Source organism: Arachis duranensis, chromosome 9, assembly GCF_000817695.3.
Source record: "Arachis duranensis cultivar V14167 chromosome 9, aradu.V14167.gnm2.J7QH, whole genome shotgun sequence".
Classification (NCBI taxonomy): domain Eukaryota; kingdom Viridiplantae; phylum Streptophyta; class Magnoliopsida; order Fabales; family Fabaceae; genus Arachis; species Arachis duranensis.
This window is the reverse complement of record NC_029780.3, coordinates 16353848-16371871: the sequence shown is the minus strand read 5'-3', so window position 1 is coordinate 16371871 and position 18024 is coordinate 16353848. Positions and strand designations below refer to the sequence as shown.

The 18024-nt window shown below is 33.9% G+C and overlaps 2 protein-coding genes across 6 annotated transcripts; one reads left to right on the top strand and one right to left on the bottom strand.

Annotated features, from left to right (window-relative positions):
• Positions 1-460: 460 nt before the first annotated feature.
• LOC107495070 (uncharacterized) lies at positions 461-6284 on the bottom strand. The gene is made up of 8 exons (XM_016116143.3): positions 5364-6284; positions 5186-5253; positions 4848-4914; positions 4565-4719; positions 4356-4432; positions 2757-2825; positions 1883-1983; positions 461-1053 (listed from the first exon to the last, which is right to left on the bottom strand). Exons 1-8 carry the CDS (start codon positions 5628-5630, stop codon positions 739-741), a joined length of 1119 nt encoding a protein of 372 aa, XP_015971629.1. The 5' UTR covers positions 5631-6284; the 3' UTR covers positions 461-738.
• Positions 1003-16975, top strand: LOC107495080 (uncharacterized). 5 transcript variants are annotated; one of them, XR_008002354.1, is made up of 9 exons: positions 1003-1060; positions 8650-9022; positions 11356-11537; positions 13605-13707; positions 14397-14577; positions 15408-15553; positions 16073-16095; positions 16371-16429; positions 16570-16664. XR_008002354.1 is itself a non-coding variant. In XM_052253613.1 (6 exons), the coding sequence occupies exons 2-6, from the start codon at positions 8941-8943 to the stop codon at positions 16661-16663; spliced, it is 585 nt and encodes a 194-aa protein (XP_052109573.1). In that variant the 5' UTR covers positions 1003-1060; positions 8650-8940; the 3' UTR covers positions 16664-16975. The 5 variants fall into 5 exon arrangements, 2 of the variants coding, with proteins under 2 accessions (XP_052109573.1, XP_052109572.1); XR_008002355.1 differs by having other exon boundaries at positions 16371-16425; positions 16570-16658; XR_008002353.1 differs by lacking the exons at positions 16073-16095; positions 16371-16429 and having other exon boundaries at positions 16570-16975.
• The last annotated feature ends 1049 nt before the right edge of the window (positions 16976-18024 follow it).

Here is an 18024-nt window from a genome sequence, read left to right as displayed (position 1 = left end):
ATATCCTTCATACTAGTTTTGTTAAACTTTGGTCATCCTTATATTATTTTAGGAATATCAAAATAAGAACTATTGAAAGAGTATGAAAATAACCTTAAAAAGATGTGAAAATAACTCCCAACTTCTATCAAATTTATTTGACAAACTTTCATAGATAATTTCCTACATAGGAAATTTTTAAGGATCTTTCTATCAGTTTATTGTCATATCATTTTTGGTTATTCACGGTATCTCCTAACCCATAAGCCAATGACGAATCCGTTGCGAATCTAAACTCCATTTAAAGGTTTGCTGCTGACCAATAAACTGCTATATACACAAGACGGGATTTGAATAAAAATAAAACCGTGGTAGCAATTTAAGGATCTTTCTATCATTTCATTGTCAATAACTACTATAGTGCACACCGTTCAAATTGCTACACTCAATCACATATTAGTAGTTAATGACATAAATAAAATAAGATAAAACCATAGTTTTCTTTATAATTTGAACGAGTGCCAAAAAAGCAAACGGTCCTTTGAGAGTTTGAGTGCAACAAGCCAACAACTAAGCACAAACAACATGAGCTCCACAATGTAGATAAACGTATTAACACTTTTCTGACACCACCTAAAATAAATATGCTTGATTACATTAAAAAAATGGAGCTAAGAAAAAGTACTCTATAGTACAAAACCTATCCAGTACAAGCTCAATGAATAGTACAATCCCAATCTCAAAATGTTAGGACTGTATTTAAAGGTTGTTCATCGAAACCATAGGTGTAAAGGGAACATTGTTGCTATTATTGAAAACACGATAGGTCACAAAAACAGACACACAAAGTGCAGCTACTGATAGTACTAGAGAGAAGGCACTGGCAATACTCCATGAAGTACTTGATCCTGTTGATCCTGAAATTCCATGCAAAGAACTGCTGATGGATATATCGATGGGAACCCAATCGCAGCTGATCGAGTAGTGTCCGGAACCGTGCCATGGTTGACCGTTTTCTGGATACCAGAATGCGACAGACATCATACTGGTTGCACCAATGGTAAATTGCACATCCTGCAAGGTATTTTTGTTTTTTATCATTTTACTTGCTATCCAAGAGACACTACTACAGCATTGATAAGACAATCATATCTCAGATTTCAAGTTGTCCGAGTTATTATATACAAATGAGAAGTGACAGAGTTAGGCTATGCTTAGAAGAATGTAAATGGAGGGAGATAAGGAGTGAAAGACACAGAGCTAATAAAACCATGTTTTGAAGTATTGCTTTTCGGGGAAGAGTGGCATGGCCAGTAAGGGGCAACCTGTCCCTTCCTTGCCATCCAGAAACTCTATTGTCGACCCTCCAAATCGGGTGGTCAAGGAGGAACACATTCTCATAAAACAATTCTTGTGATTTTCTTCTTCTATCATAAAAATGTTAAACAACCAAACAAAAGACTAGCATGATCTTGTTCATTCTAGCCTTTCTTTTCTCCACTCTTCATAGAACTCCCAAATATATCCTTAAATTTGACTACTGTTTCTATAACCAGCAGATCACAAAGAAAGGGGCATGGTCTAAAGCATAAGTTTGCATAAAAGCATTCTTAAATTAGGAAGGTAAGACAAACAAGGCCATATTTGTTTTCCAAAACCAAAGTTGTTTCAGAGTTTATCAACTTACTTGGAGTCCTCTGTGAAAGAACATAAACCAAAATTGATAAATAATGAAACTCAGATGTAGCCCAACAATAACACTCCAGATATGCAAAGGACTCTAAGGTTAATGGAAAAGAAAATTACAGATGTAGAACTCAACTGATGAATATATGGATCGATCAATGCAATCTTTAAGCAAATAAATTTTCTGAATGCAGCATATTGGTTTCTATGTCCAAACCTGTTGAAGGTGATCCATGGTCCTCAAAGGCCTAGAAAATTCAAAAATGTATGTGCCTTTTTTTCCATCCTCTGCATATGGACTCTCATCTTCCACAAAACCTGGTATATAAAAATTTGTAAGCAACAATTCAGAACAAAATGATACAATAACAAAAGCAATACCCAGTTCATCATTCTTTGCAACACTCGGTTCATTCTCTTGTTGGCTTTTAATTATCCAGAAATAGATATATAGACAAACACATGTGGTAATATTTTTCCTTGAGTGGTACTTGTCTAACAACACTCAATGTACTCGTCCACTTCATATATCAATCTCGAATCCTCTGGTTTTACATCTCCCTCAATTTCCATCATTTCAGGTAACGGATTCAACATATGTAAACCTTGTGTCATGTAGCATGTTCCATTTAAATATATTGTATTGTGCTTGGGACAAATATAAATTAATGAAATAAATATAAAAAAAATAATAATTTCACAACAAGGAGCAATATACAATAAAGCTCGATATCCTTTTTTAACAATTACTTAACTTTCGGGAGTTAGTGGGAGATTAATCTGCCAGATGGCAGCAATCACACATTACTGAAAGCAAGTGGTGTTACATGTATAATAAACGTTTAAAGTGTAGTTAGCAATATCTCACAAGGGTCATACATGACAAAGTGTATGTCACATACATGAAACATTCAATTCATGAATACATATTGATATAACTTGGTATACTTCAACTCAAACTCAAAAAGTATTGTTTAAGGGCTCCTATCACTGCCGGTCTGAATTAGGATTTCAACTATGATATTTTGTTCAATTGAAGGTAATAAAAAGGACAATATATTTGATTTTCAATCTCCAAAAGAATTACTCACCTGAGTGAACAGTAAAGCTGCTATGCCACCACACACCCTTCCAGTCATTCTGTGCACTAGAGTCATTAGCTGAAAAAGGATAAAAGATCAACGTTTAATACAAAATTAGATATAAACAGAAAATTATCAACAAATGAATGGGAAGAACACATTAAGAAATCTAATTTTGTGGTGGGAAATATCTTTCCTTTCAGTTTCAAGTTTCTAACTCTGAAAAGAGATTAGAAATGCATCATCACAATCACATTACCCTAAAATACCGGAAGCAATTGGATATTTGCTAGTCTCAAATCAAAAGCATATATGGAATGACAAAATGTCCAATAAATTTCTGGATAATATCCTCCAACACATTCAAACATACTCATGAATAAAATAATGATGTTGTAGAGAAAAGGAAAACAACATCATCTCATCTTGCATTACGAAGCTTTATAAGTTATATTTTATTTTATACATCACAAAGCACTTCAGCCAGAAAGTATGTGATACCTTATGAAAACCCACATAGACAAACAAATGAATTGATGGAGACAGTAACTACAAATACTATGGATACTGCTTGCTATTATTGTGTTGAGTCTTAAGATTCATCAACTGTGGTCCCTACTAGTACTTGCTACAACTGCGCTTGTAAATCTTGAGTCAGCCATTTTTTTACTTAATTACCACCTTTACCTGAGTTATGCACTCAGAAGTTGTAATCTTAGAACAGAAAATACTTAATTCTCACTCTTTTTGTCCTCAACTACACAAATAGGTGACTTAATTTTGGAGCTTCCCCTTCATCAAATGTGCATAAAGCCACCTTAAAGTAATTAAAGACATCGTACACATGCTAAAATCCAATCACTGCATAGTGCATCATTACATAATCATTTAGGGATCACATTTTCTAGTGAAGCAGCATCAATTTTAAATGAGGAAGGGACAAAGATTATTTTAGCAAAACTTATCCACAAACAATTAAATAGTAATTCAGGATGTTAATGTCACATCACATGCAAATCCCGATCTGTCATGGATAAACTAAGGCAATCAATAACCCCTCCTTGTGCATGGCTTTATTGGCTAAAAATGAAAATTCTATTTGCATTAACGTATAATCTGAAGTTTGTGAAGAATATTAATAGACAAACAAACTAAATAATTTACAGTAGAAAATACATGTGAAGGAAGATAAACCTTTGAAGGGTAAAAGACAATACTTGTAATCGGATGCATGTACCAAGCATGTGAAGAGGATTAAGAAAAAAGACATTAATACTTGAACAGATGGCACAAGTATCAATTATTTTAAGGTTAGTGAACAAGAGTTAAGTCATGTAAGCAATGATCATACTCATACATAATGTCTGTATACTGAACTGTCCATAATCTGACCAGAGAAAATTCAAGATTTCAGCCAGTTCTCTAGACTGCGGAGGATCTCAGGTTTCCAAATTATGAAGTGAACTATTAAGTGGAAAAGATAAAAGAATATTTCCTGCCCAATAGCTTTGAACTCTATTTGAATATTCACTAGTACATTTTCAAGTTGCTTTTACTACTTAAATAAACATACAACTCCCACTTAGTGTGAGATACATTTATACCTACCAGGACCTGAAGGACTGGTTCCATCGAGATATCTACAGTGTGGATTCCAGGAATAGAGATCAACCAAGTGACCAAACCTGCACCAGAAAATATAGGAAACCAAATGAACATAACAGGCAAAAAGGGAACCCTACTACAGTCGGGATTATCTGAAAAATGTCAACTGATGCAGTGAAAGTCAACAAATTTTGCCATTCATCATTCATCACCTGTCACCTCCATTTCCTTCCCCATTGTCTAGGGGATTACCACCATAAAGCCTTCCCGGAATAGCATTTCCAATAGAAAAGTGCATAATGTCAACTTCATGACCTTTGCAGCTCTTGTTAGTGCATGAGGTTGAGTCTTGTGTGCAGCCACCCATCTTATAACAATTCAAGACAATTTATCATTTAATGTTTCAAAAAGCTCTTCCAAAAACAAAAAACGAAAGAAGCAAGGCTTCAAGAAAATTCAAATGACATAGAACATTATCAAATTGCACCATCTTACTCTATGATAAGTGGCATCCTCACCAATTTGAAACATGAGAGCTACAGAAGGACATTTGTTGCCTTCCCTGCATTAAAAAAATAAACACCAACTGAAGAAAAGTATGTTGAAAATTAATCCATAACAGATTCCTTTTTGTTTTCTTTCTCAAAATATTCTCTTTATTCTTTTCCAATCAGCTCGGACACTCTATGACATAAGCAACTATTCCTTAAAGCAATCATTTGGAACTACTACAATCTAAACTTCATTAACTAGAATGAAGATTTAAACGCATAACAAAATGAAAATAATAAGAAATTATAATAAAAAAATTTGAGTATATGCAACTTTCTTACCCTTTAGAGTAAGCATAATCAGAATCAACTTGCACCAGAAAGAAAATATCGTGGCCATCATGCAAACTCTGCAACAAATCCATAATCACTATATGAATTGAAAGAAAATAAAGAAGAGAAACTTCAATCCAATCCAATTAAATTAAATTAATGCTGAATATGTAAAAAAGTTCCGGACCTTAACAGTCATTTTTCCACCTTTGAACTCCTTATCATCATCGGGGTCAAGCGCGGGGAGAAGACGGAACAGCGAGTAATCAATGTCCTTCCATTCGTCGGCATGTCCATCAAGTGTAACAACACCTGGTCTGAACTCGGCCTCCACTCGGATCTCCGAGTTCGACTCGCAGCTCCACTGACCCGATTCCTCGTGCGAGTCAACTCGTCCAAACAAGAACGATCCCAAGGATGCAAAAACTAACACCACAAACAGTACCCGAACCATTTTCTATTGATTCTATCCGTTACAACTCACGACAACGTGAGTTTGTGCAAAGCAAAAAAAGGCAACAAAAAAAAAAAAAGAAAATAATAGCAATAATAATGACAGCAATAATAATGAAAATAGATTTAGTTGTTGTTGTTGTGTTCTCTTATTTGAATGTTGTAATAACAACAATGAGAATTTGTATCGTATGGCGGCTTTGAATTCAACCAAGGAAGGAAAAAAATGTGGAATATAGTGAATTGGAGTTTGGAGGACCGAAGGATCGTGATTTTGACTTTTCGTTCTTGTTCAAAGGGAGTGGGCTCAACTGAATAAGTAGGACTGTAGGAGGAAAATGAGATTTGTTTGAGATATAAAACTGAAATGTCGAAAGTACCCTTGTCAATTATCAGCCATCAGCATCATTCAATACTAGTCGTTAGCTCATTACCAAGTTCCCTATCGTGGAGAGAGACTCATAACCGTTGTGGTTCACTCTTTGACGGCGCCAGCGTGTTAGCCATCGTCTACCAGGCTGCGGTTACTTCTTCCCCCTTTGCCCATCTGCAGCAGCAAGCAGCGACACCACCTACTCCCTTTCTCTATTTTCCTCGCTGTCAAGCCTCGGTTGCTTTTCCCCTCTCACCATCCTTTTCAACACACCACCAAACCAAAACAATCATACTTTCCATGATCTGATTCAAAAAATTTTAGACAGTCCAACGTAAGATCGGAACAATGAGGATAACATCCTTTTGAGAATATATCCATTTTGGTCTTTAAAGAATTTCAGATTCGATACTTTAGTCTCCAATTAAAATTAATTACTCGTTCTCTAATAATTAATTCCGTCAGTCGTCCTTTACTCTGTTAACACTAACAGAGGACAAAATAGTCCCTGACAACTCTAACCTGATCTCCTCTGTTCGGAAACGACATTGTTCTCTCTCAATTTTTATCATATCTCGCATAATACTAAAAGTCTAACACTGTAGCTTTAAACTACACAATGCACACTCTATAAATTTAATGTTCACAAGAAAAAATCCTCAACTTGTTCTCAACTAATTCATACTCAGGAAACTAACGCCTATGTCTCTTAACTGGTTATCATCTTCAATGGATCCCATAAATCTAGACAGCAATTCTAATTTGTTAAGACCCGTCGTCGTCATTGCCATCTCCCTCCTCCTCTACCTTATCGTCTCCATGACCACATTGTCCATCACTCTGAGCGCTTCCTTTAGCTTCTTCTCTGAACCAATGTTCAGTAATCGCTTCAGTTTTCATATGAGCGGCAATGGCGACATTACTCGTTGTACTGATAGCTTTGATGCGAGGTCGAAGCCGTCTGCCAACTTGGACTCTGGAAAAGAAAGAATGAAGCACTCGGTGTCTATTTCAAATGAGAATTTGCATATGATGTCGAAGAAGAATCTTCTCATGATGTCCTAATGTCCAACAATCTATATTGCTTGCCGGAGAGTGGAGAAAAGTGTGTCCTTGGAGTAGTTGTGGAACTTGATCTTGAGAATGTTGTGGATGTGTCGGGGTTGGAGGTGATGTTATTGAAGACGTGCAGAGGAGGTAGATGTACCAGTTACAAATATTTAGGAAGTGTATGGTCCACGACATGTTGAGGTAAGTGCGACACGTGTGACAATTACACCATGGCTTAATCTTGGAGCTAAAAAGGAGGAAGGAAAAGATGGAAAAGAAGACAGGAAAGGTGAAGAAGGAGAGTATGAATGTTAGGGTTATGCGAGATATGATAAAAATTGGGGAAGAACAGTGTCGTTTTCGAATAAAGGGGTCAGTGATCATTTTATCTCTTGTTAGAGTTGTCAGGGACTATTTTGTCCTCGATTAGAGTTGTCAGGGACTATTTTGTCCTCCGTTAGAATTAACGGAGTAAAGGACCTAAGTGACTGACGGAATTAATTGTTAGGGACCAATTGAATAATTAATTTTACTTGGAGACTAAAGTGTCCAGTCTGAAATTTTTTTAAAACCAAAATGGGTATATACTCAATCCTTTTTTTTCCCCTTAATGTCCGGAACTTTTAAAAAAACATAAATGTAATATGATCTATATATGTTAGTTATAAGAATCCAACCGGATCGGATGGTTCGATCAAAAACTGGTGAATTGGATCTTTAACCTGTTCGATCCAATAACATGATCATTTAAAGATTAAAATTAGTGAAAATCGTTCAAAACTAGTAAAAATAGACTCAACTGAGTCGTTCTAAAAAAATTTTTAAAATTATTGAAGAGATAATCTGAACTTGAATCCTCATTATTTTTACATGCTTTCTTTATTATTAAACTATATTATTTCATATTATTTTATATACTAATTATTAATTATATAGTAAAAACATATAATAATTTTGTTAATATTATTTCAAGAAAATAAAATTAAATAATTTTTATTACAAAAAATATTAGAATTTTATATATTTATTTAAGGATTTTGCTAGGTAGATAATAACTTTTATAAATAATGTGAATAATGGATTCTAGAATTGACTCAATAAAATAAAAAAAACACTTTATCTCAAATTATCTTCTAAATCTTAACATTAGAATAACCATCTGCACACCTAGTAAATTGAATATCCAGCCATTGTTAACTGTATAGGAGTAAATCGAATCAAAAGAAATAACTATCGAACATAATCATCTACATACCTATTGAATTGAACATCCGATATATCAATTGTTCACATTATTTAGTATTCTCATTGTCTACCTATATTTTTTCTTTATTTTAATGATAATTAAATTATAACTTGTTGATTATAATTTGTTGAAACTTGATTGTTTTTAAAATATTAGTGAAGATATCTATTTTAAATTATAATTTTAAATTTTTGACTATTTTATATTTTTACTTATGTAGAATCGGTTTTATCAGTCAATTAGTAATTTATCGGTTAAACTAATAAACCAATAACTTGATCACTTCAATTACCAATTCTAGTCTTACAACTATGGATCTAATATTAACCATGAGTTTAAAAATCGGACCAGATCGATCGGTCGAACCAACAATGAAAATGGTCCGTTCCGTTGTCTATAACCGCTCAATTGAAAACCACCTGAAAATCGCTGAACCGGCCGGGGTTCTTGAAGGGTGACTTTTTTTTAAAATAAAAATAAAAAAACCCAAAGGCTTCCTCCTTCGTGAATGACACACTCAGAATCAGAAGAAAGCTTAAAAATCCTCCCAAACCAAAACCCTAGCTTCTTCAACGGCTCTGCCGCCGCCGTCCGTAGTTGTCGGCGCCTCTGCGGCTTCCTCCTTCCCCCTGTCTCGAACCCATGCCCTCTCTTCTAGCTTGGCACCTCGTCCCCATCCTCTCTGGCTTCTCTGTTCGAGGCTTGGAGCAGCTCGCCGTCGAAGGTTAGTGGCACTGCTTTCACTTCTTCGGTTATTCCTTTGATGCTCTGTTTAGTGATTTCTGAATGTGAAATTGTGAATGGAAATCAAATCACTGATTGTGTTATTGAAATTATTGCTAAAAATGGATTTGTTACTCTGCTGCTGTTTTTTATTTTTTAATTTCTGAGTATGATGGTTTTGAATTTTTTATGGATAGGTTTATTGATTTCTGGTTTAGGGTGATTAATTGTTGCTGTTTATTAACTTTTGTTTCTGATTGTTCTTGATTCCTGGCTCTGTTCAGTCTGTTGTGCTGTTTGTAATGGTATTTTTTATTGGATTTATCCTTTGAGAGCTGCTGTTAGTGTGGTCTGGTGTTGCCTTAATGAGGTTATGATCTTATGGATGATTATTTGATTTCTAACTGTGCTGCGGTTGTTTTTAACTTTGTGAATGATTTATTTATTTCAGTTAATCAAGAAGCAATTGCAGATAATAATGCATCTGTGAATAATAATTTGTTTGCCAATCCTCCTATTTCGAATGATGTTGCTAATCCTATTTAGATATTTCTTTATACTATTTAATTTTTGAGTTTGTATTTTGATAAGATCATATAGATTTGGTTAATGACATTTTATGTAGTATTTTAAATTTGAAGGATATTTTAAGATTTATATTAAAGTATAATTATATTTTAGGATATTTATTTATAATTTATTTATTATTTTATTGTAAAATAAATTTTTCAATTGAACCACAATTGGATCAATAAATAAAGTGACTAGAGCAGTTTGATGACCGGTTAACCTATAAATCATCCTCTTAGACTATTCTCCTAGATCCAATACTAATAAAAGACAAGAAAAACAAAAGAAAAATCATCCTCTTAATGACAAAAGGCCCAAAACTCTAAAACCCTTATTTTACTCCTCACTTGTCTCTCTCCTCAGCTCACCACCACCCACAGGCCTCAACGGCCAACACTCACACGAACCAGCCAGCAGCTTGGCTCAGTCATTCTGTTGTCGGCGTCTTGTGGTGGTTCGTGTGTCGCCGCCTTCTTGGCCTCATCACGACGGCTCAGTCAAGCAGAAGCAGAAGCCGCCAGCAACTCGCCCTTGGTTCGGACGTCGTCGTCCTTCTTGCATTTTGGCCTCGCCATCGCCGCCTGCTCGCTGGTCTCGTCGCTGAGTGAGTCCTTGCCTTCCCCTGTTCCCTCTTTTTCAATTTTCCCCTTGTCCCTGTCTTCCCTATTTCACAGCTTCCTGCCTTCTTCTTTAACTGATTAACTAATTTAACTAATTAACTAATTTTGCTGTAAATCGTCACTGAATTTTAATCGTGTTCTGATCAAATTAATAAACTACTGTTGATACCATAATTATGAAAACATACGGAGTCCTGTGTTGTCTTAGTTTGTATGCCAATGAATTTCTGTGAAAATATATTATCTTTGTGAAAATATATTAGCTAGTCCTGTAGAACAAAGTTAGGCAACATGCCACTTGGAGTTCAACACTTGAATTTCTGTGAAAATATAGAATTTGGAATTTAAACCAGTAGAGGTAAATGAGGCTAGGTGATATCTAGTTCTGATACTTTTAAATTTGATTATTATGGGATAAACATTGCTTTGTTGGAAATCCCGTGAGTTTAATGAGTTTGTTTTAGATAATTACTTTGAGATTTGTTTCCTGATGTCAAGACTTTCTTTTCATGCTCTTTATTTTCCCTCTACCTATGCTTGGGTATTTTGGGAAAGTACAACTATCAAAAAAAAGTTTTTAAGTTGGACGTGATTTATGGATTGCAGTATCTGATTAAGAAACATGCTGGAGACCACCCCTTGGACTTGATTTATGGATTGCGTTATCTTTTGCTCTCGTGTTCTTAAACTAAGAAAATATTTTGTACTAATGACTAGTTTATATATCTATTTTTGCATTATTATTTATATTTAAGAATTGATACTTGCTTGTTATTAATGTGTTTCTGAAGACAAGCATTTTAAATTCTAATCTTAATTTTACTTTTATAATTTTATATGTTAATTTAATTGTGACCGGGTTAGCTGATTCAACTTGTAAGTCATCGGTGGAACCAGTGACCCAATGACCTGTCATATGACCAATTTGGTTACGATTCGGTTTTGATGACTATGTTTGAGACTTGAGAGTTGCTTCATAAAACTATGAAAATATGAGGCTTTAGTTGATTTTGAATTTGTATGTATTTTTTAATTTACAAAGAGAGCATGTTTTTATTATTGTGTGTTTATTTATAATTTAATATTACTGGTTTAACCTCTAGTCTGGTAACATGAATGGTTTGATGTTTGGTTTGGTTTTCAGAACCTTGCGTAACACACACACAGGTGTCAGCCAACCCTAAACCTCCCCACGGATCTGCTCTGCCTCCTGCCACATTCTGTTTCTGTTCTGCTTCCCTTCAGCCCTTCTGGCCTTGTTCTGCTTCTGGTATGCGCTTGCATCACAGCGTCTACCAGTCGCTGCTCTCCCTCAGTTCTGTTAAGGCATGGTTTTCTACCTTTTATATGCCATTTTCTTGTGTTAATTACTTAATTTCTAAAGGTTGGTTCATGTTAAACTGATTCATGACACCCCCACACAATCTTTTATTTCTATTTTTTTTTCCTGATGTTTTGTTTGTCCTCAGTTCTTTGGATTTCTTTTTCCTGCAATTTACATAAACTTTTTCTGAAATTGTTGTCTGATTGTGTAGTTGCTTTTGGTATTATGTTACTATAATACTCTGATTGTGTTGTACTTGTTATTTTGTTTAAATGAGACTGATTTAGGTGTGAAGAGACTTTCATGCTTTAGGTGGCACTACACGATTTAATTTTGTTTTTTTTTTTTTTTCTAACTAAAAGTGATAGATCAGTCTTAGTATGATGTAATTTTGCATCTTACTATCTTAGTAGGGTTTAATTTTGAAACCCTTCATCAGAAAGCTGAAAGTGTTAAAGAGAAGATCTTTTGGTTTGCACGGAGGCTGAAAGGAAGTGGGTTTGTGCCCCTGAAACTTTTGAAGGAAATAGAAAAATTTGTGCATGCTTGTTCCTTTCTCATCTAGTTTTGGACAATGCTTTTATTTTCATTCAATATCTTTTTTCAAGCATTTGAAAAAATCTTTCCTGAAGAGCTTGTAATTTTGTAGTTTCTTTTCCTTTACATGGATCATGATTAATTATGCTCCAACATTTAATTCTAATAAGAGTGTATTGCCCAATTGAATGTTAACATTTATAGTTAACAAATTAACACCTCAATGCAACAATTACTCCTATATTGCCAATTTTCTACTTGATATTGTTTGTGTTTACTTTTGGTTAGTATTATTCTTAGGCCATAATAGGAGGGCACATATCTTTTTTTGGGTTGAATGGTCTTATCCATGTCTTGACAAAAAGGGTGTATTTGTGTTAGTCAGGCAATATCTAACGTATAATGACATCAAATTTTCATGGACATAGATCAATGTTTTGTTTGTTATCATACAATGCAATGGAATTTGATTTATATGGTTGACCCCAAAAATGAATAAGGTTTGCATGTTGCTATTTGAATCTACCCTGTTATTATCCATACATGGTTTTCTAATATTGCATATTATTTGTGATGTTGAAAGTTTCACTTGTTATAATCTTATCCTGTTTTCTTTTTCAAAAAAAAGAAGGGTTCTAAAATTGTTTATCTTTAAATATAATTTTTAGCAGGGTTGGGATCTTTCATTTCTCGATTTGATCATCACTATAAAGAACACCTGATCTTTCATATTAGTTGTGATGTTGGTTTTGCTTGTTATAATCGTATCCTGTTCTCTTTTTTCAATAAAAAAGAAGGGTTCTAAAATTTATCTTTAAAAATAATTTTTAGCAGGGGTTGGGATCTTTCATTTCTTGATTTGATCATCACTATGGTTAGGGGGGGTAAAGATAGCAGGTTGGAGGTTGAATCTTTGATCTGGCTTTGCTCCCTTTCAGAGCTTGAGATTGTAAGGATTTTATTCATCATCTTTAAGGATAATATCATTGTTCTCTTTTATTTTAAATTCTTGTTGTGTATTTATTTTTGTTGAGTTATGTTTTTCACCAGAAATTAGTTGTCAAGGTAGAGCTCTCGTGTTTAAGTTAAAAATTTTAAATATTTTTAGTAATTGTCATAATTGGTAAATTTCTGTTGGCATATCTTATTTTGGTAGAACTCATTGTGATTCAACAGAGTTTTATATTGGCTATCAAAAGCCTAACACAATCATCCTCCTTTTTTTTTGGTAGAAATAATTATAAATTATTAAAAAATGTGGAAGAAAGTACATGTGACTAAGATGAGGTATTCTTAAGAAAAGGTAAAAAATGGACTTGTATCGAATTGGATAATAGTGAGTTGAAATGTTTTTCATAGAGACCCTGCCATTTTGACTGGGTTTCGTCTGCAAATCCAGTTCATGAGATTTGATTGGTTTTGTCGTTGACTCGTGTCTGATAACTAGAGTGTGCCCTGCCACTTCTGGTTCCAGGTTAAGATTTGTTATGGAAGTTCTTCATAATGATATTCAAAGTTTGGCATTTTTGTAGGATATGTTAATTAGCTTGAAGTTGCTGATCTTTCAACGTGCAAAAACGGTAGGCTATGCTGACCTGGCTAAGAAATTCAACCTTAAGATTATTCGAGCCATTGGTATGACTTTGTTACTCAAGATCATGCTTTTCTGTATTCTTATATGTGTACTGTTCCTTGATTATGCGTGCAGTTTTCCTATGCTTCTATTGAGTTGATTTATATATCTTCTTTTTCTTGTTCCTATCTTTTTATATAATACATACTGTTTACTTAAGTTGAGGCAGGATTCAAGTATTTTTATTATATTTTGCATTATTACTATGTTTTTCTTTTGGAAAACAAAAAAAGAAATATAGAAAGAGAAAAAAGCATATCTGTAGAGTAGGAAAAAAGCATATCTGTAGAGTAGGACTTTGTGTAGCCTCCTTTAAGGGTCTGGCTCAGATTTTTCTCAGTATGTCTGTGTGTAATAGGAATATATTAAGTTAATCATTTAACATGACTTTTGCATGCATCTCTTGAAATAATTGAAGGACTATAACCTCTATCCCGACTTCTCCATATTTATAAGTTGAATAGCTTAATGGTGAGAATTAATAAATCATAAGTCTTCTTGAATTGCGTCAAGTTATTTAGAATAGCAACAAATTGGTTTTCGCGGTATTACTTGTAACTAAGTACAAGTCCTTAATAACAAGTTCCTGAATATCATTCCAGTTTTGCTAGTACTTAGGTAAATATGTGTACTAGCTACTCAAACTGTTTGGTTATATTAATTTTCTGACTATCATTGGTTCTCAATGCAGCTGTTGTTTTGATGGAGCATCTTAAGGAAGAGTTAAAAGATTTATTGCTTGTTGCAGATACGGATAAATCTGCGTCTTTTTTGGATGCTTGTAAACTATTGAAATGTTATAAGGAGGGTACTACAACTATTGAAGAGCTAATTACAGACATCGGTACTGATATACAAGCATATGTGAGGAGGTACGTTCCAAACATTTGTATTTCTGAGAACTTATATAGTGAAACTATGGTAATTTATCTACCAAACAGATTTTGAAATTCGAATTTGTAGTTAACAAAGTTGATGTATGTTGATATTACATTGACATTTATGAAGTTTGGTGCTGAATGCTAGAGCTGTGTCTCCAGTGGATATAGAGGATGACATTAAATGATGTACAACAATAATTAACCAGTATAGTTATCTTACTAGTTAGTAATGGATAAATAGAAAGTCATGCAGCAGTTCATTGAATCTCGATAGCTGTGAAAGATGCACGACATTTGCCTACAAGCAAATTTAATGACCATTACTAACCAAGCACTAATTACTTGGATGTCTGACCTAATTATTACTTGTAGTATGTAGGATCACTTTAATATATATTCATTTTCTACATAGACACCTGCCTTCCTCGATACCATATTTGATAAGTATCTGAGGATAGGAAAGGCAGAAAGCACCAATACAATGGTGAGTGGAGACATTGACAAGATAGAAAAATTGTTTTTAAGTTTTCTATTAGACAAAAGATTGGAGAAGTTGTTTTTCTAGGATAGATACATTTTGCCATCTATTTTCTTGTCCAAGCAAGTTTTGTCTTTCCCAATATCTCTGTACCTAATGGGATCTTACTTCTGATGGTAGCGTTTGTTTCTTCATTTGGCCATTGCCCATTATACCTACCTAATAGGATCTTAGTTCTGATGGTGGTGTTCTCTTTCTCCATTTGACCATTATACCTTGTGCATCTTATGCTTCTTATTGGGGTATGTAATGTAAACATTAGTATCTTGATTTGTTTGTATAGACCATCAACGTACAAAAGAAAGGAGGAGAAAGATGAAAGAAAATAGTAAAAGATTGAGGTGTTCTTGATGACCTGAAACTTACAAGCTTACTTATGGCAAAAGTTGAGTTCGACTTTTCTCATTGGCGGATGCACACTTTCTTTTTGTAGGTTTTCTACTTTTTTCCCCCCTTTGGGGTTATATTCATAATTGATTGTATTCATCTATTTTATAGCTGACATTGCTGGAGCAATCTAGCAGAAAAATTTTGAATATTATTCTTAGAAGAGGTAATATTGGTTATTGGGAGTTTTTGACTTTGGGTTTCATATACTTACCTTATTAGGATGTTTTTTACAAATAAATTGAATACTTATTGATATATATCTTTCTAAAAATGGTTATTTTAGGTGTACATCAATATCAATTATCAAAATTAAGTATTAGTATAAAATATATGTTAAAATACAAAATACATATTAAAAATAAGTTAAACAATACATGTATTTATACACAAATACAAGATAATTGATTTTAGTAGTTGATTTTAGTGTATAAATATTTTTGTTTTAAAAATATTTATATTTATCCTTTTTTTTTATTACATATCTCGTTAATAGTGTTAACGAGATATTAATATACATATCTTGTTGTCAATGCTAACAAAATAAAACTGTGTTTGCAGTATGGTTTGAGTCGATCTATAAGGTAAATTGATATAATTTGTTACGATTTGGATTATATTAATTTAAATTTTATTTTTTAAATTAATTCAATTTTATTCAAAAGATTATAATTTGTATTGTATTGATTTATTTATTTTTAAATTGATTATGATTCAAACTATTGATATTTGGATTGGATCGATTTGTATCTTATCAAAATATTGTTTAAAATTAGGGGTGTTCAAAAGTTATCTAAACCAAATAAAATTGATGAGATAGGTTATTATTCAATCTCATTTTCTATTATGGCATGTTTAGGAACATCAATAGGTTAAATGAGTTGTGACACAGTGCTGGAGTCCTCGACTTTAAAGTTGGTACTTTTTTAAATTACTTAATCTTAATTCGTAAACGTCTTTAAATTAATTAGGTATGCTCCTTTAAATTAGTTTTTACTATTTTTTTATTTCACATTTATATGTTGTTAATAACTTAATTACGTTGACATATATGTTAGGTTCATCGAGATGGACAACAGAGTAGGGACCATTATGAGGACAGGTTGCTCAGATTGTGACATAGGCCAGGCTAGATACCTTATGGATGGATGAGTTTAATTTAGGTTTACTTATACAATTATTTAGTCCTAGTTCATTGTAACATTTCTTACGAGTTTTGATTATGTTTCTCGAAATTTAAGCTTTGTCGGACATCATATGACGGTCCCCAGCTCCAGGCAATGTGTCACGACTGGTTGAGGAGTTGTCGGGAAGTTCAAACATGGAGGGTAGTGGTGTAGTTAGTATAAACGTAATGCCGAACTAACAATGTATAGAAAGAGTAATACAAAGAATCGAGCACTAAATGAATGAAAAGGATTATTATTATTGCATATCATCAGAATACAAGTGCTAGTTTATTTATATATTACCCTCGACACTACTACATTCAATAAGAGCTTTTGCATTATGACCGTTGCTAAGCTAACAGAATCTTAAATGACTTTCTTGAAATTTAAGATAGATAATGTCTTTACAACCCCCTCCCCCCTCCCCTGCAAACTTAAGGTGGGTGAAGCACAAGCCTGAGTTTGTCTCTGAACTTCTCAAACAAATGGCTTGAAAAAGGCTTTGTTAGGACATCTGCCATCTATTCTGATGCAGGGATGTGTGTGACCGCAACCAAGCCTTGATTGACTCTATCATGAACAAAGTAGATCAAGCTTGAAGTGTTTCGTTTGATTATGTAGCACAGGATTGTAAGCAAGAAGAACATTGGACATGCTGTCACAATACACGATGGAGGCATTCTTACTAGGTTGATGCATTTCGGTGAGGAGCGTTTGGACCCATATCAGCTCAGCAAAGATTATAGCAATTTAGCAAGTGTTCTGAACTCTGTCTCTGTTGATCTTCGACTAACAGTGGTTTGTTTTGTGCATTTCCATGAGACGAGGTTGGGGCCAAAATATATGCAATATCCTGATGTTGATTTTCGATCTTTCAGATCCAAAGCCCAATCGGAGTCTGCAAAACCAGTCAAGCGAAGGTTATTAAATTTATGGAAATGAAGATTAAGAGAAATGGTACCTACAAAGTATTGAAGTAGGCGCTTTAACGCAGTCCAGTGATCTTCTAATGGATTTGAAAGGAAATGATTGAGCTTATTCACTGTGAATGTGATATCAACTCGTCTTATCGTCACATATTATAATCCTCCAACCAACGACCTAAACATAGTCGGATCTTCAAATGACATGCTCCTTAAAGATGTCAAGTGACATGAGGAATTCATAGGAGTATTCATGGCTTTACATTCGAGCATTCCGACTTTGGATAGTAACTCTCGAATGTACTTGGACTGGTTCGGGGAGATAGAGAAGTCAGTGTGATGATTGACTTCATTGCCGAGGAAGAAGTTTAGGTCACCAAGATCTTTTAGGAGGAAAGTGGAGTGTAGTTGGTTAATAGTC

What these genes read in the sequence shown, in the direction of transcription:
- LOC107495080 (XM_052253612.1), top strand. Translation starts at nt 8,941, where the DNA reads ATGCCCTCTCTTCTAGCTTGGCACCTCGTCCCCATCCTCTCTGGCTTC. An exon ending in GGAGCAGCTCGCCGTCGAAG is followed by an intron (nt 9,023 to 11,355) that starts GTTAGTGGCACT and finishes TTTGGTTTTCAG; the next exon opens with AACCTTGCGTAACACACACA. An exon ending in TAAGATTATTCGAGCCATTG is followed by an intron (nt 13,708 to 14,396) that starts GTATGACTTTGT and finishes TTCTCAATGCAG; the next exon opens with CTGTTGTTTTGATGGAGCAT.
- LOC107495070 (XM_016116143.3), bottom strand. Translation starts at nt 5,630, where the DNA reads ATGGTTCGGGTACTGTTTGTGGTGTTAGTTTTTGCATCCTTGGGATCG. An exon ending in AACCAGTCCTTCAGGTCCTG is followed by an intron (nt 2,826 to 4,355) that starts GTAGGTATAAAT and finishes ATCCTTTTTCAG; the next exon opens with CTAATGACTCTAGTGCACAG. An exon ending in CCATGGATCACCTTCAACAG is followed by an intron (nt 1,054 to 1,882) that starts GTTTGGACATAG and finishes AATACCTTGCAG; the next exon opens with GATGTGCAATTTACCATTGG.